Source organism: Pygocentrus nattereri, chromosome 22 (genome assembly GCF_015220715.1).
Source record: "Pygocentrus nattereri isolate fPygNat1 chromosome 22, fPygNat1.pri, whole genome shotgun sequence".
NCBI lineage: Eukaryota > Metazoa > Chordata > Actinopteri > Characiformes > Serrasalmidae > Pygocentrus > Pygocentrus nattereri.
Window position 1 is genome coordinate 25543450 of NC_051232.1, and position 22588 is coordinate 25566037.

Consider the following 22588-nt stretch of genomic DNA (forward strand, 5'->3'; position numbering starts at 1 on the left):
ACTGAGTAATACGTGAGTGATGATGAGTATAACTGAAAGTCATAGTATGAGTCATATGCAGGCTGTTAGTGAAATTGTATTTTGTTGCCTGAGCACCTCATTATTTTGTTTTTATGACCCCAAAACGACTGCATAATACCCTTACGTAACCCTGTTCCGATAGATTATTAGATAAATGCCATGTGAATGTCTTGTATGTGATAATGACCTTTTTAACCCTCAGCAATAATTTTATTTGTTTTGGCTTGCAGCTTTCAAGCTGAAGGACTTTCTCCAAGACAATGAAACCTTGTCCGAGTTCCTGGAGAAGAACGCAACACTGAGCAAACATGCTGTGCAGCAAATAGTGGAGGCTGACGTCAACCTGGAGAAGGTAAGACAGCTTTTTTTTTTTTTTTTTTGTCAAACGTTGCCTCAAATAGTCACATCAAATATCAGCACAGGTGGGCGTAATTCAGCAATACCTGGCGTTCACCTTAAATATGATATTGTGCCTGTAGACTACACTTGTTTGTCACTTCTGTGCTATATTTAGCACTTATCCCCCTCCCCTCATCCCCCTTTCCCCTCGTTTGCACGCTCCCTCACTTTAGAGGCTGGTATAGTGATATAAATGTCATTCTGCCTTGGGACTGTTATGTAAGAAGCAATGGACACTGATTTGAATGAAATAATGCAATGAATTTGCTTGATTCAAATGTGTACATTATTTAAACATGAATTAAATACAGTAACAAGAATTATTTAATGTAATATATTTAATTTATGTAGAAAAGATCAAATCAAGCAATTCCCTGCATTATTTTTAGCAATGAAAAGTAATCCAGACATTTGTATATAGACAACCTTGTTGTGGCACTCAAGGTCAAACATGCTGGGTTTAAAGCGGCAGACAGTGCAGATAATACATCATCAGCCCAGCTGCCACGAGACTGCTGCATTCCACAGATGCTCACGTGAGGGGAGCGAGGGAAGAGGGGAGGAGGGGTGGAGTCACATGACTGATGCCCAGCACATGCAGAGCAGTAAGAGAATCCTGAGAGAGCTGGACCACTTTCTTATCATGACACAGCCGTTTGAGATGCGCTGCTTCTTGACATCCCCAGTTACATCACTTAGTCTTTTCTACTCTTTATTAGCGGCTGACCGATATGAACATTTTGAATTAAAAAAAAAATTGAAATCAACAAACATTGCTAAAAATGTAAAACATACTCAGCCCTTCCAGCCCTTTTATGGAGACTTATGGAAAAGAAAAGCAATAAAGTGATCTCCTTAATATCTTGGTAGTTCTCGTAGACAACAATGAAATTAGGTGAAAAGACAAGAGACTTTTGCTTCAGGCTCTTTATGCTCAGTTTTTTCTCCTGAGAAAAAGTGCCTGGTGCTCTCACATGTCTCCTCATGGGTTTGAGAGATGTCACATATTGTACTCAGATTTGCCAACATAATAACACTTGTGTTTATCTGCAACTAAACTGTCTCGTGTCTTATCGTCTTTTTTGTCTTGATTTCTCCTGGGAACATATAGGAGAATCTCCATAAAGCTGTCAAAAAGCAACATTTAGGCAATGAAACTTTCCTCCAGGCGACAAAATTGTTTTTTGAATTGATTGTTTTTGTGTCGTGAAAACCAATGTATTTACATATGTTTACGTATTTAACCTACAGCAGTTTAGCCCCACCTATTCACGCTGAAGTTTTAAGGATGCTTTCTAACCATTCAAGCCAGTCAGAACAGGGGTCATTTACACATTTACTCAGTTGAAAAGGCATAGATACAAAAGCAGCTTGTTAAATTCAAAGGACTAGAGAGAGGGTGGAAGGTGGTCATGTAAAAACTGATTTTTTAGTACAAAAACCCACACAAACGTCATTAGACCTTAGATAAAAAATAAGGGACTTAAAAAATTTGGCCAGTGATTTATTGGTGGTGTTTTTACTGATCCGTTAAATCGATTTTTATCACTATGAGATATTATATATTTATCACTATATGAGATATATACGTTACGTTGCACTGCCATGAATACCTAGGGGTCCTTATATATTAGTAGTTGTAATAAACAATATTATATTATTTATATTCATATGTTAGTCAGTGTTAATATGTGAGTATCACTACTTTTTGAATTCAAATCAAATCACATTTATTGTCACATCATATTTACACAGATGGAATCTGAGTGAAAATCTTAGGTGTGTAGCCCCCTTATAGAATTAAAATGCAAAAAATATATAAATAAATATCTAAGAAGAAAAAGAATATATATATACACACACACACACACACACACACACACACACACACACACACACACTGACTGAATATAAATATTGTATATTCAGTTAATTGTAACTCCAGCTATATTGTTCAGACCCGATGCTGCACATTGTCGAGACTGAGAGAGAGAGAGGCAGCTGTCAGTAGAGTTTCGTACACTGCATCCACAAAAAAGAATATCTTAAGGTCGTGATGCTGCTGTATAATAACATCTGTTGCTTCAGGAAATGGATGGGCCGGTACAGGATGTCTTTTCTCCACTGAAAGTAGCTGATGATAAAATGAGCTTGTGACCTAATACAGAACCTTCCTTTTATGTATTTTTTCCTCAAACCTTGAAACAGAGAGATTCTGAAGGACATGACATGTACTGTCCAAATAACTGAAAGTTCTCCCATTAGTTTTCTAGCTCAGTATTGAAAGATTTTGAACCTACTTTAACTTGAACAGGTCTACGCTTTGTCTTTTCAAGTTCATTGGCTAAAGAGTGCTTTCTATGTGGAGATGCTTCTGTCCTAAAACTTTTAAATACTCTCTCTCCACCACACCTATAGCATACGATGAATTCCCATGAAGTGTAATTTCTCCATATTTAGAAAAAAACCAGAAAACCTGTTGACGAAAAGCACACCTACAGTAGACGCTGGTGCTTTAGTGCCAGATGTAGTATTCTTTTCAGAAGTTATTTATTATTAGTAACTAAACAGGGGATGGTCAGCTTTCAGCCACTGTGGCCTCAAACTCTGAAACTGCCTGAAGAATCAATGTCTAGTTATATATTTGTGCTTTTTATTTTATGTTATGTTATGGATTGCTGGAATTCATATATATATATATATATATATATATATATATATATATATATATATATATATATATATATATATATATATATATATATATATATTCAAATGTGAAAGATACGAATTAATAAAGGCTGATCTTTAAAAATAAAATCACATTTTTATTTTGCTAGAAAGTGGTATTAATCATAATAGCATATTATGATATTTCTTATATGTGTAAAGGTCACTCCTAACAAAGTATATCATGAAAAAAGAAAGAAAATGAAAGTATTTTTTAATCTATTTTGGAATTAAGCCCTTTACATATATACATAAAATGTAACTTCTCTGTTGTTCAGGTGCTGATTAAAGGTTTCGGAGTGCATCTGAGAGACCTGTGCAACACAACATCACTGGAGGACTTTGTCACCATTGCTGACCACGGGGTGTCCCAGCTGACCCAGCACATCATCTGCCAGGCCTCCACAGACTGGCTGAACGACGCAGAGAGCCACTTCCTATCCAACCTGGACTTTCTGAAGCCCATCAGGGTAAGAAGAACATTACAGCTCTAATACATACCAGAGTAATGTGACCAGAGTAAAGATATCTCTATTATAGCACTACACCGAACATGATGCCTCATTAGCAGATATTTATTCATTTTTGAAGCGCACATGATTCAAAATGATTCAAATATGTATGGGTTTGGTGATGAAATATAGTTTCAGACACAGCGGGACTGGGATACTTGCTCTCCTGCTAATCAGACTTGCTATTTTAGATGATGCAATTAACTCTGTTCAAAAAAGGCCACACTTAATGTGTTCTAGTTCAAGTCTGAAACAGCTGCACTTTAAAACCGCTGAAATTACTCCTGTGTCTAATGACAAATTGGCCTCAGATGATCCAGTTAAATGTTTTGAGAACGCAAGTCCTTTTAGACATCCAAATCTTTTGTGATTCCTCAGACTTTGATTTGGATTTAGGGTTTATTTTTGCACAGAAAATAATTGCAGCGTCTTAGATTCTCTGCAGTCTTAGAAAAGACAGTTCCAAGAACAACGGGACAAAACAAAGTCTGGGTGCTTCCCAAATTGACTTTGACAATGGACACTTTGTACAGCAAATGATGCCGAGAAATGGTGCATCAACAAATTACCATAAACCAGGACAAGTGTATTTTTGTCCCTTGTGAAATGAACTTTCAAAGGTTCAAAGGAAGGAATTTTATAACCGCATAATGAACACTTTTATACAGTGTGTACATGCAAACCTTATGAAAAGTTGGGACAATTAGGTCAGCGAGGATGAATGCATGTTTCTGTGGGAATTGGACAGCAGTGGCCACCATCCAAGTGCTTCAACATATTGATGCCGTTGTCTAGAGTCTATTCTAACTCAAACAGCAGTGAATGTTGCCTTTGTCTTTTCATAGTAAGCAGAGCTCAAGACAGTGATGTGAAAGGCCACGTACAATATTAACCAATTTGCTTATGTAAGCCACAGAACAAAGACTTGTCTCAAGAACGTGTCCTATAGTTTAAGGGGCCTGTGTGACTAAGCAAATACTTAGATGCCAACCTGTTAGTGGGGAACTGTCATGGCCTTTTAGAAGAAAGCCTCCTGATTTCTAAGAAATAAATAAAAAAAAAACATTTCTGCAGTTAATTTTATTGAATGTCACCAAACTGTGGCAGGCACATTTACTGAAGTAACTGCTACCTATGCAGTAAAATATATGTGAATGTATCTGTTATTTTACAAGCTTCAATGTCTGTCCAAAAGTCCATTGGAAAATGATCCATTCCTGGATCCTCAATTTCCAAAGAACATACAGCCAGCTGATCTCTCCCATTGTTTAGGACTTCAGGAACAGAACTGATGGCATACTGTGTCAGAATAACCATGAGATTAAATTAGATACTTCCTTTTCAAAATCTTAAAAGGTGTGTTTGCATTAGTGTCCCTTGCATTTCTGCCCAGTAGCAGGGGTATGAAATTTAAGCCTGGAATCTCCTGTTGCTCGGTCAGCCCAGTAAAGGTGATAGCAGATATTAGCAGTTTTATAGAGGTTTTGCCATTTATGGCCCGCTCTGAAGCCTTAGCTCAGTTGATCACGGTTCACCAGTGAAACTCGCATTGTCTGAATTGTATTATATGCAATGGCTTTGTAAACATTGCTTTGTAAGCTTGACTAATTGAATGCCAACATGGTAGCTCACATTATCTGTAAATTTGCTCCAATATCAAGACTTGGTTTTGTAAGCATGGATCAGACAATTTAACCAAATATGCCTTTATGTCCTTTTCTGTGTAGAAAGATGTCAGGTCTGACCCCAAAGTCGTCCAGGATGTGTCCATGGCAACAGATAGGCTGCTGGAGAGCCTGGGAGCTCTGACTGTAGAGGTGAGTGGCCCCCTAAAATATCCCTAAGCCACTGTTGGATGCAGGACTGCACGCCAAAGCAGTGTGATAAGTCTGATAAAGTTTCTGCCACACATCCAGAATATTCTTCTGCAGTATCTGAGAGTGATTGTAGGTCAAATGTCACTAGACTTGAGATTAGAACAGATAAAGTGCATCCAAAAAGTACATTGGCTTAAGGCATCTGTAGACTCTTTACTCTTCTAAGCAGTGTAGATTGTCTTGGGTCCTGTTTTTTGTTAAGTATTTATGTAGGATTTACTGTTTTCTTTGACTGGTTTTACAGACAGATCTTATGTAAGTGCCATCGGATCATCGTCCTTTTCTTTGACCTTCCAAAAATTACCCATCGCCTCCTGCCTTTTTCTCCCTTGAGTGTTGCAAATTGATTCTGACTATAGTCATGGTCCAAACAAACAGCAACTTACACCCAATGGTTGCTCTTCAGAGTCGTAAAAGGCATTTTTATTTGCATAAGCATCCCTTACATTTCCGCTCTTGGAACCAGTAAGAGGGGCTTGAAATTTGAGCCTGAAGCCCACCACCGATCAGTCAGCCGGGGCTGCTTGGCCACTCACAGGCATTTTAGTCATTGAGTTATCCCAGTCAAACCAGGCAGCAAGACAGCTGTAAGTGATTTAACAGAGCAAGCTCCCTTTCTCAAAAGCTGGCAGGTCCTGCTGTTCCTGCTGAAATAGCTGAGTTAGCTAACACAAGGTTACTTTGTGTCACGCATTAGGAAGTGGTAAGGGACCCTGCTGATTTTTTTTCCTTTTACTGTACGGCACTGGAGGATTTGGAGTGGGTGATATGAAAATATATTATTGTCATCATGATAAATGATCACATTTTTGTAAATATATCATGGGCTTTCATAAAAATGACAATACTGAGCCTGTAAACAGCAAAAAGGAGTGTACATTAACTGCAGTTACAAGTAGCTGATTGGACCATAATCTTATTTTAATAATTTTCTTCTGTTTTAAATAGTTTATGATTGGAAAACCTGCTCTTGTTTTTTGTTGCATATTTTAAATGTGGAACTACCATTTTCAGAATATGAATCAGAATAGTACTTTATTGATCCCAGAGAGAAATTGCATGGAAATTTAGTGGTGCATTCTATTCCCTTCACATATAATGATAAGTATCATGACTTTTTTGCAATATTTCACACCTATTAGAGGAATGTTTTTTGTATTAGAAGTTCCTTTCTTGTGTCACTTAAGTAGGTACTGGTTTATTTATGTTTGATGGTGTTAGAATAGATCTAAAAGTCTTGTTATACCATACATGCTAATGCAAGACATTAGCAGGTAAATGAAACATAAAATAAGGCAAACCGTCGTAAATTAACCCATATCCTGAATCAGCTTCTCTTTGTTCTCAGTTCAGAGTGAGCAGCTGTGGCTAGCACTCGCTGAACTATAGTAACCCCTGCTGTAGACAGAAGCGGTGAGGTTACTCCAGGTCGTTCCACGCTCCTCGAGTTCCTGAGTTTTGTTTGTGCTGCTGTATTCGCCTCCAGGGCTGCCTCTGCCTCCTCCTTATGAAGAGATGACACAGTGACAGCAACATCTTAACAATAGCCTTCCTCCTTTGGCTTGTGGTTAGCACGCAGACTAAAGGAGGAGAGGATGAAGATATGATTCAGAGCATGTGACTTCTGGAAGAGATGACTGCGAAAGAATCCAGCAGTTAGATTTTTTTGAAACTGTCATTACTCAGGAAACCTTCATTAGGATGAAGTGTTCCAGTATGTTTAGAGGATTGCAAGACAAAATACATGGAAGCGGTTACTGGAATATGACTAAACACACGGAACAGCAGAAAGTGAAAAAAATGTGTGTTACTCATGATTGAAAAGCTGTTATGTAGATAGAGATGGGCAGATAGATAGATAGATAGATAGATAGATAGATAGATAGATAGATAGATAGATAGATAGATAGATAGATAGATAGATAGATAGATAGATAGATAGATAGATAGATAGATAGATAGATAGATAGATAAAAAGATTAAAAACCAGATATTGCTTTGTACATAACCATGTTTAAGACTCTGAAGTCTGGACTTCAGCAACCTTCATTGCTGATGTTCTTTTGTATTTTGTACAGCCTGTGTCTCAAAATAAGTCCTTTGTCAGGAGTAGGAGGAAGCTGCCCAGTTCCCCAATTTGCAACTTGACCGAGAGTTACCTTGCCGCTCTGTGTATTCTTTGTGTTATTCCATGACAGTGAAGGTACACTGTATACAAGGAATGACCGTACACTGTTTGATCTCTCCCATGACTTCATAGGTGGCCCAGGAAAAGGCTTGTTTATTCTCTGTTGAATCGTTGCAGTTTTTTCCTGAGCTAAATGACCCACAGTAACCTCATGGTTCAGTGCTAGTGGCAAACACAGAGATACAGTGTTAATGGAGCACGCAGATGCAGCCTATGCTGTTTTTTTCACAGCGGAGGTGACACTAGCCCACAGTGAAGAGGTGTCGCTAGAGAACTGGGTTAATTAGCATATTTTGTCCTTTTTGGCAGAGGGCTTCCGCCAGTGCAGCAGCCGAATGGCCGATAGTAACCCCGCTGCATTGTTCAAGCAGGCGCACAGCGGCTTGTCTTAACAGCTCTCTCTTCAGGCTGTTGCTGGGCAATCAGTGAGCAAGCTCGACTCCACAAGCCTAGGATATCGCTGAATATGCTGAATGTGCTCTACCTTTTCCCTGAACCCTCAGAGGTTGCAGGGTGTTATTGTCATTTTGCTATAATATTCAAATGTAATTTTACTCTCTAGTTGTCAAGTGGGTTGTGCAACAAGTAGCATTTAATTTACATTCTGTATCGGCAGTGAATCTGGATGTCCGAAATCCTTTGTTCCAGTGTCAATGACGTAAACATGACTGCATAACTTGTTACATTCAACATCCAATGAATGATCTTCTGCTTATAAATCAAATGTGGTGTCGGTTGAAAGCACTTTAAGCCAAAAGATTTTGAGCTTGACATAATAGTTTGGAGAACTTTCAGATCAGCTGGCACTTGGTGCCACTTTTTTTTTTTTCACAGTGCAAAACCTTCTTACATCACATTTGTAGTTTTATAAGGCAAAGTAGCTTAAGACACAAGCCTTCTGTTTCTAACGGAACAAGGTTTTTGGGTCTCCGTTTGGTCTGTTTGGAGATTATTCATCAACAACGACACCCTGCAGCTGATACTGAAAACACTTCAAACTAATTGCACCTTGTGGTGGTTGCCAGATCTGTTGTCGTATGTCACATTTGGCAGCCACTTGGACTTGTTGGACCTGAACAGACTGTCAGATTGTCTCCAAACGGTACTCCGAATATGTACAACTCACAGCATTGAGCTTGTTTTGATTCAGGCCTTATTTAATTGCATAAGGTAATGGCAAAGCAAGTGAATTAGCTCTTTGGAATGAGCCGTGCATCCACCCAGCTGTGTAAATCCAACTCAACCTGCTGTCCTTGTCCTTGCATATGGAAAGACATTCAGTTAACCTTTAGGGCAAGTATCAGCGCTCAGTGACTTTCAGCACTGCTCTATTTCTGTAAGTGCTGCAACACTCCACTCAGCGTCTTGCTAATCAAACCTAGAACAGGAAAAAAAACACAAAAAACCATAGGAGATGGCACGTGGCCTGAAATATATTGTGAAAAAAGTACTCAATCTAAAGTCTTCAAGATGTACAAACACTAGTCATCTGTTACCTTAGTTAAAGTTACTAGTCTTGTCTCATGATTCTTTCTCTGTTATTGTTCAAAAACAATTCAAAAACATTTTTGCGACAAGTTTCTTAGTTTGTACTCTCCGCCACTTTTAGCCTTACTGCCAGCAAAAGCAAAGAATGAAGCAATTCGATACTAATTATTTCTCACTCAAAGCTCATTGAAACAAGCAGAGAGAAGGTTTAAACTACCTTAGAAATATTGCTGAAAGTTTTGCTATTAAACGTTCAATCATTTGTTTTTGTAAGTAGGAGTTTTTTTATGATTTGAATTTGTTGAAAAGTTATTGTTGTGCACACAGTCTTGTTTCATGGACAGAAAAAAACATTAACCACATTTATCATTTGTTGACATCAAAACATCAGAAAAACCTCTCAAAAAATGATTATCATCATGGTGACTAACAGTTAAAAAAAAGGTTTTCTCATATAGGAAAAACTCGAAAATACAAGGGAAACAAAAGAATAATTACACAGCACTGAAATACAGATGATTTAAAACGAGACGCTAAGCCTTCTTTGACCCTTTGAAAGTAGCTTTAGGATTTCATGTTGATAAACAAATTAGCATATATTGAATATTTTTCAAATTCATTATGATTGTGACCTTCCATTATCAATTGAATCGCCACTTTTAGGCGCATTTATCTCCTGAGAAATGTTCTGCATCATCAACTCTCCTCCTCTGTTCTCTTCTCAGCTGGTGAGTATGAAGAGCTGGCGGGACATGCGCAATGAGATCCTGTACCTGACGGGCAACGTCACACATTCACCCAATCACATGTACCAGGCCGTGTCCCGCATCGTCTGTGGCCACCCAGAGGGTGGCGGCCTCAAGATCAAATCCCTCAACTGGTACGAAGACAACAACTACAAGGCTCTGTTTGGCAACCACAATGATAGTGACAGTGAGCCAGTGTCCCCCTACGACAATTCATCCAGTGAGTGCACTTTTACTGCTGCAGATCTGTTCATTCTCATTACATGTCTGCATTTGGTCAATATTACAGTAGATTTAGTGCAAAATTCAGTCCATCTGTTCCTCTGCCAACGAACATGAGTTGTTTTTCCATATGCTTATCATAAAGAAATATATGAATTGAATGTTGAAGCATGAAAGTACACAATCATGTACAGCCATAGCACAAACCTTTTTACCATTACAAACTGCACAAATCATGCTGTGGTATAATATATATCATACTGTCTCTTATATCTTGTAATTTTTGTGTTTTTTTTTCTGGCATGCTTTGATGTTACACTAAAATGTGTTCAAACTCCATGTACATGTAACATGCTAAGAAAAAAGAACTGATTCTGATTTTTTTTTTTCCCTTACTTGTCCTTTCAGCTCCCTACTGTAACAACATGATGAAGAACCTGGAGTCCAGCCCCATCTCACGAATGATCTGGAGGGCTCTGAAGCCTCTGCTGATGGGGAAGATCCTGTACACACCCGACACTCCAGCCACTCAGAGGATCATACATGAGGTGACTCAGCTTTGCTAGTGGAGATTGATGGTTAGGAGTGGGCAAGATGGAGATATGCTATAGTTATTGTGTTCAATTACATCGCAGTATGGTTGTCTGAGCATACTATGATGGGTCTCGTCAGCACTTCTAGAACACAGAACAACTGCATTAACATGATAAATGATTAACAAACTTTTTTTTTTTTTTTTTTGTGGGGGGGGGGGGTATGATTGTAGTTCTCTCATTCAAATATAGTATAAGATATATATATATATATATATATATATATATATATATATATATATATATATATATATATAAGTTCTCTTGATGGCTCCCGTGATAAAGTTTTTTCCTATTACTGAAAAGCTATGAATACGTTTATCATGGAATTACATCAAGTCTCAGTTATCATTTTTCATTTTCAAGCAAAACACACTGCTGATGCAGAAATGTTGGTCATTTAGCAGATTACACTAGACAGTGCTCACAGGAGAGCTATGAATAAAGCAACAGAAGCGACAGTAAAGTGGAAAACTAAGAAACAAGACGTAACACATGACAGCTCAAGGCTACAATCATGAAGGAGTTGGAACTTTTGACTATATGTTATGTTTATGACATATAGATGTTGCACATCAGTGATGAAAATAACAGAAATCCCATTTTTATAATGCATTTATGCAAACCCTGCGTTCACATAATCTCCTTTTAATGTACCATATATAAGCAAATAAGACAAATGCAGTTAATCTCGATTTACTACAGCAATGGTTAATTTTTCCTCTTATTCCATCTTAAATAATTTGCCAAATTTACTGTTGTGATGAACATCATGTAACATCAAAAGGTGTTCAGGTATCATGATTTTATATTTTATATTTTTTTCGAATTGCTGACCACTACTGATCGTCATGTCTTGACTAGCAGGGCCGTCATTGTCACGTGTTACCACTGAGGATCATGTCATGTGGACTTAGTATTGATTCTCCATTCCCATATACTCTTCATGACTCTCTCATGACTCTCTCTCTCTCTCTCTCTCTCTCTCTCTCTCTCTCTCTCTCTCTCTCTCTCTCTCTGTCTCTCTCTCAGGTCAATAAGACATTTCAGCAGCTTGGTGTGTTCAGAGATCTCGGGGGGATGTGGGAGGAGATGAGACCGAAAGTGTGGAACTTCATGGAGAACAGTGAGGAAATGGATCTTGTCCGTGTGAGTTTCACTAATGTGCACAGGCGTTCTTCTTTCATCTTGCCTCAGCCGGAGCGTGTGAGAATCTGCTTACTGAAAGTGATGGAAGCATTACTCCAATATAAACTCCACAGTGCCACACTGTGGTCCATTACTGTATTGCAGAATAGCCTCATTGCCCAAGCTCACATGGTCTTCAACGTGTTGGGCTATGCCATGATTTGGGCTGGGTTTTTTTGGACCTGATTGATAGTCCCCTCAAGGACAGTGAGGACACAAGACATTCTGGGCTTTCGCAAAAGCTGTACAGATTCGATGATACATCATATGAAGAGATGATGGTGGTGCAAAGCATAATATGCTGTTTTCACTCATCCCTATTGCCATGTTAATGGCTTATAATTAATGACACTGTTTTGCTCAGAGCAATGTCATCTATACAGATAGCATATTGTGCAGTAATTCATTGTAATGTATTATTGTACTATATTACTGACCTCATAGTACCTCATAGTGTTTAACATCTGAAAGGCTTCTTCACTGCCATAACTACATTAGTTCCATTCTAAGTACTGCCTAATAAGTTGTGAAGGGCTCATTTTACAAAACAGCGAATTCCAATCTTTTTTATATGATGTTGTTTTATGCTTCAAAACCTACCATGGACTACCCAGTCTATACAGTGAACATATGCTCATTTTGAATAAACTGTTTTGGTGATGTCATGAAAACCAATGCTTTTGCATACAATACTGTGCAAAAGCCAGAGACCACCTTTCATTTATATAATTTCCATTCATAACAGCCATAATTTGCTCAATTTTTAGGGCTAGAGTAAAAGGCAGGCAACATGTATTTAACAGAACATTTTGCAGAGAAGCCTCAAAAGTGAAAAGTAATATCAGAATTCGGAGTCCATTGCTCTATGTGAAGGCTTCCTTCATAAAAAAGTGAGCTGTATGTTCATTGAAAGTTGCCTTCCATCTACAGACTCTGCTCCAGAACAACGCAAGCGCTCGGTTCTTTAACACCAAGCTGAAAGGAACAGATTGGCAAGTGGAGGACATTTCCAGCTTCTTAACTAAAGCTTCAGAGGACACACGTCCCCCTGGTACAGCATATACATGGAGAGAAGTGTTCAATGAGACGGATCAGGCCATCCAAACCATCTCCCGCTTCATGGAGGTACACACACACACAGCTCAACACTGTACAGTAACGCTTAAAAATCCCAGGTTTACTACATACTAAAACGTATTATTCAGTAAGAGTGTGAACTTGAGTGCAGTTAGCTGAATTATTCTTAAATGTTAAATGCATAATAAACGTTCGTCTCATTGGTGGGCCATGACCATTAACAAGCTATTACACTACCATTTAAAAGTTTAGAATCACACTTATTTGAAATTACTTCACTGTTGATGTACTGTAACGTGGAGTGAGTAGGCGGGCGCATATGCGGAGATAAACAAGATTTATTAAGGGCAAATCCAAAATCAGGGTCAAGACAGTCCAGGGTCATAGAGCCAATATGGATAGATCAGGGGGCAGACATGACATAAACCAGGCTACAACAGAACAGAACAAACAGAACATCCAACACAGCATATTACAACCAACAAAGCAAACGAAGACAAGCGAAAAACAAAGGGCAAACACAGGGCTTAAATATGACACCGGGAAGACGAGGGACAGGTGAAAACAATCAGGGGCGGAGTTACAAAACAAGGGCAGGACTATGGATACCAAAAAGAAGCACATGGACTATACCAAAACATAAACACGTACAGGACTGGGAGGGGCCAATCATGACTTCTACACATTACAAAGTAGGCTAAAAAGGTCACTTTAGATGTTTTATTCAAAATATTTAACAATTTATTTTTAATATTTATTTTTTGGTAACAGCTAGATATTTCTATGTCTAAATAAATAAGGTACTATAATTCTCTATTTATATTTCTTTTTTTTAAGTTACCTGCCTTGAAATTGTATACCTTTTACATTTGATATTCATTTATAAAATAGATTTTATATTATTCAGAGTAGCAGTGTACTTCAATAGAATGCCTTAATAGTGGTATAGACGTATCAGGCTTTGGAACTCAAGCACTTGAATCTGTGTCACTATGATACGAAAAATGACACTGTGTTATTTTTCTGGGTCAGTGAGTCAAAATTAAACTACAGGCTCTGTAGTGCTATGAAAGTTGCCCTATCAGTTACAGCTGCAAGTCAATTACTCTGTCCTTTTGCTAACCAAGCCAAGTGTCCTACTTCAGAAAGAGTACCATGGCAGTCATAGTGGTTCCATATAAACAGTACTGAATTACTGGCTTGGAATTTATTCCTTAAACTTTGGTTAATTCTTATGAAATGTACTGAAAACTTGACAAGTGTTCTTACTTATTTTCTAGATTATCTAGACTTTTTGTGCTTTTAAGTTTAATGCTAGTTGCTCATTGATTTTTTCAAAAGTGCATAAACCTGGATAAGTTGGAGCCGGTGGCCAATGAGGAGCGGCTGGTAAATAAGTCCATGCATCTGCTCAATGATCGCAAGTTCTGGGCCGGCATCGTGTTTCCGGACATGAAAGCCAACTCCTCAGAGCTTCCGCCGAACGTTAGCTACAAGATCCGCATGGATATTGACAACGTGGAGCGCACCAACAAGATCAAGGACGGGTAGGCAGTGTTTCCTCTTTAAGGGCTGTCTATAGTACTTTCCATTTAAAATTTGTCTTTAATTGTTAGGACAACAAAAAGCATTTATTCTGAGTATCGTTTGCATCATAATTAGATGTTTTGGTTTGTGCTATCAGGTACTGGGACCCTGGTCCTCGTGCTGATCCTTTTGAAGATCTGCGCTACATCTGGGGTGGATTCTCTTACCTCCAGGACGTTATTGAACATGGAATTATCCGGGCCTTGACAGGCAGCAAGGAGAAAACTGGAGTCTACATCCAGCAGATGCCTTACCCGTGCTATGTTGATGACATGTAAGAGATGTTATGATAATGTAACACATTGCAACTTTAAACCTTGTTGCCTTTGGTGTGCATTTCTCAGACATTGTACATGAACAATTAGATTTCATATTAGGCCTAATAACCCTCTCAAATTATTATATATCCGCCATGATCAGTTGATTAAGCTTGAATATTTACTTAAAAATCTGACCACCTCAATGAATTGGCAGAGATTAGTTGCCAGTTGGGCAACTGGTAAAACCTGCTCTTTGTCTTTTCCAACAAGTATTAAGGGATCTTTCCAAGTCTATACATGTATTTATTAGTTAAGTTTATTTTTGGGAGGCTTTTTTGAAACTCTAACTTCTTTATTAACCATCACAATGATCTACAGATTGCTCTTTCATTAATCAAATCAGTGGAGACAGGCCTAGGTCTTCAGTTGCAGTGGTAGTATTAATCTGAATTAGCTGTAGCTTTTGTTTGTTCTGAACATTGTCTCATATTTTTTTTACCTGTCCCTGCTGTAGTTTCCTGCGTGTGATGAGTCGCTCAATGCCTCTCTTCATGACTCTGGCCTGGATGTACTCAGTGGCCATCATCATTAAGGGCGTGGTCTATGAGAAGGAGGCACGTCTGAAGGAAACCATGAGGATCATGGGACTGGATAATGGAATCCTGTGGCTAAGCTGGTTCATTAGCAGCCTGATTCCTCTGCTTATCAGCGCTGCCTTGCTGGTCCTCATTCTTAAGGTATGCATCACAAGTGTCACAAGAATGCTTACTGGACCTGAAATGGTCCAAAATGACTATTTGTCCTGTACATTAAAACTTCTGTATAATATTCTGTATTACAGATGGGGAACCTGCTACCCTACAGTGACCCAGGCGTGGTCTACCTCTTTCTGGTGTCCTTTGCCATAGTGACCATCATGCAGTGCTTCCTCATCAGCACAATATTCTCCCGTGCTAACCTGGCTGCCGCTTGCGGGGGCATCATTTACTTCACCCTTTATCTGCCCTATGTACTGTGTGTGGCTTGGCAGGACTACGTGGGCTTTGGTGCCAAAGTAGTTGTGGTGAGTGCTGTGTTAACCACCAGAGTATCTGACGTGGAATGAGGACTGGGAACTGCATTTCACTGTATCTGTATTTACTGTTAAACGAATAATCCAACAAAAAATCTGTTTGCAGAACTGTTCCCTTTCCCAAAATGTAATCAGCCAGCCAAGACATGCTAGATGTCTGAAATTTGAGTCTTTGTTTTTGCCCTGGAACTACGAGGTTAATGTAGCTCATAAATAATGAAAGCTTGTCACTGGACAAAGAATATGCATGCATATATATGTGTCTGTGTGTCTCTGTTTTTCAGAGCCTCTTGTCACCGGTGGCATTTGGCTTTGGCTGTGAGTACTTCGCCCTTTTTGAGGAACAGGGAGTGGGAATTCAGTGGAGCAACCTGCTCTCTAGCCCACTGGAGGAGGACAGCTATAGCCTCACAACTTCCATCTCCCTCATGCTGTTTGATGCTTTGCTCTATGCTGTCATGACCTGGTACATCGAAGCTGTCTTCCCAGGTAACTTTGTACTTTACTGTATTTGGGGTTTGGCTTAAAGGAATACAGAGTTTTCCGCCCTAATCTGCTTCATCTGGTCTTCATTGTCAGTTGTCATTGACAAAGTAGGCACAAACAACTGAAAGCCTGCTAACTTGAAGCATGTTTATAGTAGGATTCAATGGCCACTGTTCTGTTATAAGTGCCAACAGCTTTTCTGTTCTTTGACTAATCACAGGAAAACACATTGGCTTTAACTGTAAGTTCACAAAACACATTAAAAATAGACTATGTCCAGGTGTTAAAATAACTGCCCACTGGCTTCTGTAATAACGCAGAGAAATTATGGTCTTTTGGAATCAACTGTACAACACAGACGCAGCAGATATTCTCATAAGCAGTCATGTTATTTTCTGGTGGTGACTCAGAATTACATCAGTGTTAAATCTAATTATTGATCATTCACAAATCTTCACTGTTGTGAAGCATTAATCAGCACACATTATCACTGTGCTGTGCAGTGCCTAGTCATTTAATTGCGGAAGCTGCAACTATGATAGTATCCGGAATTATACAGGTCCTGTATGACCGACTGGGCTGAATATATGAGGAGTGTGTGGTGTTCAAATTGTTTCAGTTTTGTGCATTGGTAACATTTCTTAAATGCTTTCTGTCTACAATAAGGTCAATATGGTATTCCTCGGCCATGGTATTTCCCCTTCACTAAGTCCTACTGGTGTGGAGAGAAATGTGGCTGGACTTCACCACCAACCACCAACAAAAAAGAAAATGCAGAAGGTAGGCCTTGTAAAACAGTTGAATTTAGTCTCTCTTATAATAATATGAGATTAAATCAGCTTGCTGCTGAGGCTAAATGAATGATGTGTTTCCTTAAAGCAATATGCATCGAGGAGGTACCAGCTGATCTGGAACCTGGCGTGTACATTGAGAATCTGGTGAAGGTGTACAGACATGGTAACAAGCTAGCAGTGGATGACCTGACTCTGGGCTTCTATGAGGGACAGATCACATCCTTCCTGGGTCACAATGGAGCAGGAAAGACCACTACCATGTAAGACCACTAATATGTGTGTGTGTGTGTGTGTGTGTGTGTGTGTGTGTGTGTGTGTGTGTGTGTGTGTGTGTGTGTGTGTGTGTGTGTGTATATATATATATATATATATATATATATATATATATATATATATATATATATATATATGTCACTATCACATTAGAATATATGAGTTATAAATACAGTATTTTGTATTAAATGCTTTCTCTTTTAGGTCTATTCTTACTGGCCTATTCCCCCCGACGTCTGGCACGGCCTACATCATGGGCAAAGATATCCGCATGGATCTGAGCGCCATCCGTCAGAATTTGGGCGTGTGCCCACAGCACAATGTCCTCTTCAGCATGTGTGTAATCCCATTCTCTGTTAAGCTAAACACTGAACATCAGTTTGATTAATTTTTGCTTCATTACTCAGAGAAGAACACAAGATAGCAACTATAAAGTGATAGCACTTTATACTTCATTCTTGCTGTATCTCAGTTAACCCGATTAGCATCTCTGTTGCTTGGAATTGCTGCCATAAACCCAGCTATGAGTGTCCTGTTTCAACTTGTTGTGCCCGGTTGGTCTCTAGGCTGACAGTGGAAGAACACATCTGGTTCTATGCTCGGCTGAAAGGTCTTTCTGAGGACAAGGTGAAGTTTGAGATGGATCAGATTGTAGCAGACCTCGGCCTGCCTCACAAGCGCAAATCTCGCACCAGTCAGCTGTCAGGTAAGCATGTGGCAAAAAGTATTTCTGTTGTTAAACACCCTGCAGCACTGTTACCATTGTCATAGTACAATATATAATTTCTATTAATTCCATTACAGGTGGAATGCAGAGAAAGTTGTCGGTAGCACTGGCATTCGTTGGAGGTTCAAAAGTTGTGATCCTGGATGAACCTACTGCTGGGGTTGACCCATATGCCCGCAGAGGCATTTGGGATCTGTTGCTGAAGTATCGTCAAGGTATAGAACATGGACGCTTCTTTTATATTTTAAAATATTGTCTTTTATACTTCCCTTTGGGCCCTTTGTGTGGTGAATGGAGTATAAAGAAGTATTGAGTCTGTTGTAGTCATTTTAGCTGCTTAAAGCATATAAAATGTTTGATCCTTATTATACAAAGCATCATTGCTTAGTAAATCATGTACTTATTTACCGATACAGTTGCAAATAGTAATAGTTTTCACAATTTTAGGTCGAACCATCATCCTTTCCACCCACCACATGGACGAGGCAGACATTTTAGGCGACCGCATAGCCATCATTTCCCATGGGAAGCTGTGCTGTGTAGGCTCCTCCCTCTTCCTCAAGACACAGCTGGGCACTGGATACTATCTGACTCTGGTCAAGAGGGACTTTGACCTCTCGTTGAGCTCCTGCCATAACTCCAGCAGCACTGTCTCTTACTCCAAGAATAGCCTCAAGAAGGTGGGTATCCATTTAACCAAATAATAAGAGTAAGTTGCTATGTAAATAGGGCATTAATGATGCAGTAACCTAATAGAATGAAAAATAATTAACATGCTTTTTTCCATGTTCAGGAGGACAGTGTCTCTGAAAGCAGCTCTGATGCTGGCCTGGGCAGTGATCATGAAAGTGAAACCACTACCATTGGTAAGCTTTCAATTTTTCAAACGAACGGTTTCCTAAGGAATGAAATTTTTTATGAGATTGGAGATTTACCTTTATCTTCATTTCCTTTACAGATATCTCCCTCATCTCTAATGTCATCTTCAAGCATGTCCCATCTGCCAGAATGGTAGAGGATCTGGGTCATGAGATCACTTATGTGTTGCCTTATGAAGCAGCCAAAGACGGAGCCTTTGTGGAACTGTTCCATGAGATTGATGATCGCCTCACTGACCTTGGTATCTCCAGCTATGGCATCTCAGACACAACCCTGGAAGAGGTACTTCAACATTAATGTCCTTGTTGTATCGTTTTTCATTCTATTACCTTATTGTAACTGATCAAATGGCTTTTGATGCTTGGTTTCATTCAGTCCACTATATGTAACAGTGTAATATAATGTTCATGTTCTGTGGTGCAGATTTTCCTCAAAGTTGCAGAGGACAATGGAGTTGACGCTGAAACATCAGGTAAGCTCAAACCTGTTCTTTTGTTGATGTCACTGTAGAGTATGGATTGTAAATGTGCATAATAGTATGCATTAATGAATTCATTTCTCTGGTTATTTCACTTCCAGATGGCACTATTCTTCCCAGAAGGAACCGTAGACATGCATTTGGTGGTGACCATCAGAGCTGCCTGAAACCATTCACTGAAGATGATAGCTTTGATTTCAATGACTCAGAAGGTGATCCAGGTAGTTCTGTTACCCATCACTCATTTCACTCCCATCTTAGTATATATTAGTACAATAGTAGTATATTACAATCACATCATACATCACATCTCATCTGTCAAATCATGAAATGTGTAGGTGATTTGGCCACAGTTAGCCAAGCGATGAAAATAAAAGGTATTAAGAGTGAGAATTTAGCTCACGCATTTGATGTGTAATGCTGCATCTCCAGAATCTCGTGAGACGGACTGGTTGGGTGGATCTGACGGAAAAGGCTCATACCAAGTAAAAGGCTGGAGTCTGAAGAGACAGCAGTTTGTGGCTTTGCTCTGGAAACGCTTCTTGTATGCCCGACGCTCTAGAAAAGGATTCTTTGCTCAGGTGAGTTCATCATCCCAGAACATTTGTTAAATGCGATCACAGCTCTTTCTCACACTTTCTACAAATACATAGGATATCTCCAACCAAATTTGCTTTCTACAGATCGTGCTGCCGGCTGTGTTTGTGTGCATTGCTCTGGTCTTCAGTCTTATTGTTCCACCCTTTGGGAAATACCCCAGTTTACAGCTGGAGCCCAGCATGTATGAAGAGCAGTACACCTTCATCAGGTATAACCCACCACAATATTTAATTAAAAGTATAAGGCTGCAGTTTCATAATAATGAAGCGAGTTGCTTCCCTTGCCAGCTATTAGCTATTAGTTTTGCAGATGTGCTAGTATATTTAGCTTCCTAGAGTAAAATTGTGCACTCAACCAATATACTATGCACATGGCACCAATCTGATGTTATAGCTTAGTAGCTTTTAAATAAAAAAATTAGTATTGGTATTGTCAGATACTCAAGGTTTCAGAATTGATATTGATGAAAAAGTGGTATTGTGCCATCTCTAATCCATCTCTAATCTCCTGATGACAGATCATAGTCATTTTTCTTACTCCTTGTTATGACTGGGAGGTAAAATAAAAAAAAAAAAAATCTTTGCTGTTATAAAAGCTGCATAAGCCAAGGACACTAACAGGCATGGTTTTACTCCAGCAATGATGCTCCAGAGGACATGCAGACAGGCAAGCTTCTTGGAACCTTAACAGATCAACCAGCCTACAGTGGACGATGTGTAGAGGAAGGAAAGTCTGTGTAAGTGCTGAAATCTTCTAATCATGTCCGACATCTGTATTATAGCACCGAGGTGGAGACAAAATTCTTCTATACATTAAATGGAGGCTTTGTCTTATAGAGGAAATCAGAAGTTTGTGAGCTTACAGAACATACAGAAAGGAATGACTGATTATTTATTTTCTATAAAACAGAGACAGCTCTTGTCCAATTAGAGAAGAGGAATGGGCCCAGCCAGATGTTTCTGAGACAGTGAGGGACATGTTTGTGATGGGAAACTGGAGCATGGAGAACCCTTCACCTCTTTGCGAATGCAGCTGTGAAAAGAAAAAGAAGATGCTGCCAGAGTGTCCACCAGGAGCAGGTGGTCTACCACCACCACAGGTAAAAAGCACAAGAATTACATTAACCCCTGAACTGGGTTAACTACATATTAGTTTTACAGTTGTTACCAAGTAATTTGTAATATTTATGGAATAATAAGTCTTAACATAACTAAATAACAAGCCTAGAAGTAGATAAAAGCTTGCCCTTATTTTATATAGAATATAGTGTTCTTCTTTGTGCTTTGTCTTCTTAACCTTTTCTTTTTCATTTATTGTCTGTAGATAAAAGTTAGCAGCACAGACACTTTGCAAAATCTGACTGGAAGAAATATCTCAGACTACTTGGTGAAAACATATGCACAGATTATTGGCAGAAGGTAAGTTAATGGAGACAAAGAAGCTATGAAACTCCAATAAATGCCTACGTATTATGCATATTAACAGCAGCTGTTTTTTGTTCTTACAGTTTGAAGAACAAGATCTGGGTCAATGAATTCAGGTATGTATATCAGCTTTGTCTTCAAACTGCCTTTATGTTGTGATGTCTTAATGATATATTATAATTGTATGATTTGTCGAGTTCTTGTGTGAAAAACCTTGATTCACTGACACATTTACTGACATATTACAGTATATTAAAGCTAGTCTTCATAAATGTGTTGGATTTTGTCACTCATTCATTGACACCTCTGTCCACAGGTATGGTGGATTTTCATTGGGTGCGAGAAGTTCACAGGCCCTGCCCCCTGCTAATGAGATCATTGATGCTATCGCTCACGTGCGCCATCGTTTCAGCTTGGAAAGGGTGAGTTTCAGCTTGTGTCTGACAGGATCCTATAGATAATTTCTATAGGATAGTGCTTGATTCAAATGTGTACCTAATTTCCATAGGAGTAAAACCTATCACATCATTTCAGTTTACTTCCTTCTGGCCAAAATGAGGTTGATTTAAAATATTTTATTCCTGTGAAGATGGTGCGCATATTTGAATCAAATAAATTATTTTTATTAAAGGATCAAACCATTAACAGACCATCAGTAGTGACTGACACCTTCAGTCAATCTTACTAATTTACTTTACTTGATTTGGTTCCAGGGCACTGCAGCTGACAGGTTTCTGAAAAGCCTATCTGGTTTCATCCAAGGCTTGGATACTAAGAACAATGTCAAGGTCAGTAGACTTGTTTTATGTTTGGGAATGGTTTGTGTTTGATAGCATAAATATCATAATGTTTTGGCTTGTTGGGTTTAATGAAAGTACTATATGCTTGTGTTAGAGAGGTAGAAGTTGTGTGTTTGGGATATTTTTCTTATATATCTGTTCCTTATATGTCCTTACACAATTGGTTC

At 38.9% G+C, this 22588-nt stretch overlaps 1 protein-coding gene across 2 annotated transcripts in view; it reads left to right on the forward strand.

Moving 5' to 3' along the window:
• abca1a (ATP-binding cassette, sub-family A (ABC1), member 1A) overlaps positions 1–22588 on the forward strand; it is a 50331-nt gene that overhangs the window by 18696 nt on the left and 9047 nt on the right. Inside the window, exons 6-35 of one of the 2 annotated variants that reach the window (XM_037532632.1) lie at positions 252–373; positions 3429–3620; positions 5390–5479; positions 9941–10181; positions 10592–10731; positions 11809–11925; positions 12895–13089; positions 14383–14588; positions 14726–14902; positions 15403–15625; positions 15730–15951; positions 16245–16449; positions 17113–17226; positions 17326–17500; positions 17718–17849; positions 18080–18219; positions 18318–18455; positions 18688–18920; positions 19034–19106; positions 19199–19401; positions 19543–19591; positions 19699–19818; positions 20030–20178; positions 20281–20405; positions 20835–20933; positions 21107–21296; positions 21521–21615; positions 21705–21737; positions 21938–22043; positions 22335–22409. In XM_037532632.1, the coding sequence (XP_037388529.1) occupies positions 252–373; positions 3429–3620; positions 5390–5479; positions 9941–10181; positions 10592–10731; positions 11809–11925; positions 12895–13089; positions 14383–14588; positions 14726–14902; positions 15403–15625; positions 15730–15951; positions 16245–16449; positions 17113–17226; positions 17326–17500; positions 17718–17849; positions 18080–18219; positions 18318–18455; positions 18688–18920; positions 19034–19106; positions 19199–19401; positions 19543–19591; positions 19699–19818; positions 20030–20178; positions 20281–20405; positions 20835–20933; positions 21107–21296; positions 21521–21615; positions 21705–21737; positions 21938–22043; positions 22335–22409 (4379 nt within the window). The remainder of the gene's footprint in view (positions 1–251; positions 374–3428; positions 3621–5389; positions 5480–9940; positions 10182–10591; positions 10732–11808; positions 11926–12894; positions 13090–14382; positions 14589–14725; positions 14903–15402; positions 15626–15729; positions 15952–16244; positions 16450–17112; positions 17227–17325; positions 17501–17717; positions 17850–18079; positions 18220–18317; positions 18456–18687; positions 18921–19033; positions 19107–19198; positions 19402–19542; positions 19592–19698; positions 19819–20029; positions 20179–20280; positions 20406–20834; positions 20934–21106; positions 21297–21520; positions 21616–21704; positions 21738–21937; positions 22044–22334; positions 22410–22588) is intronic. The other variant, XM_037532633.1, reaches the window with a different exon arrangement.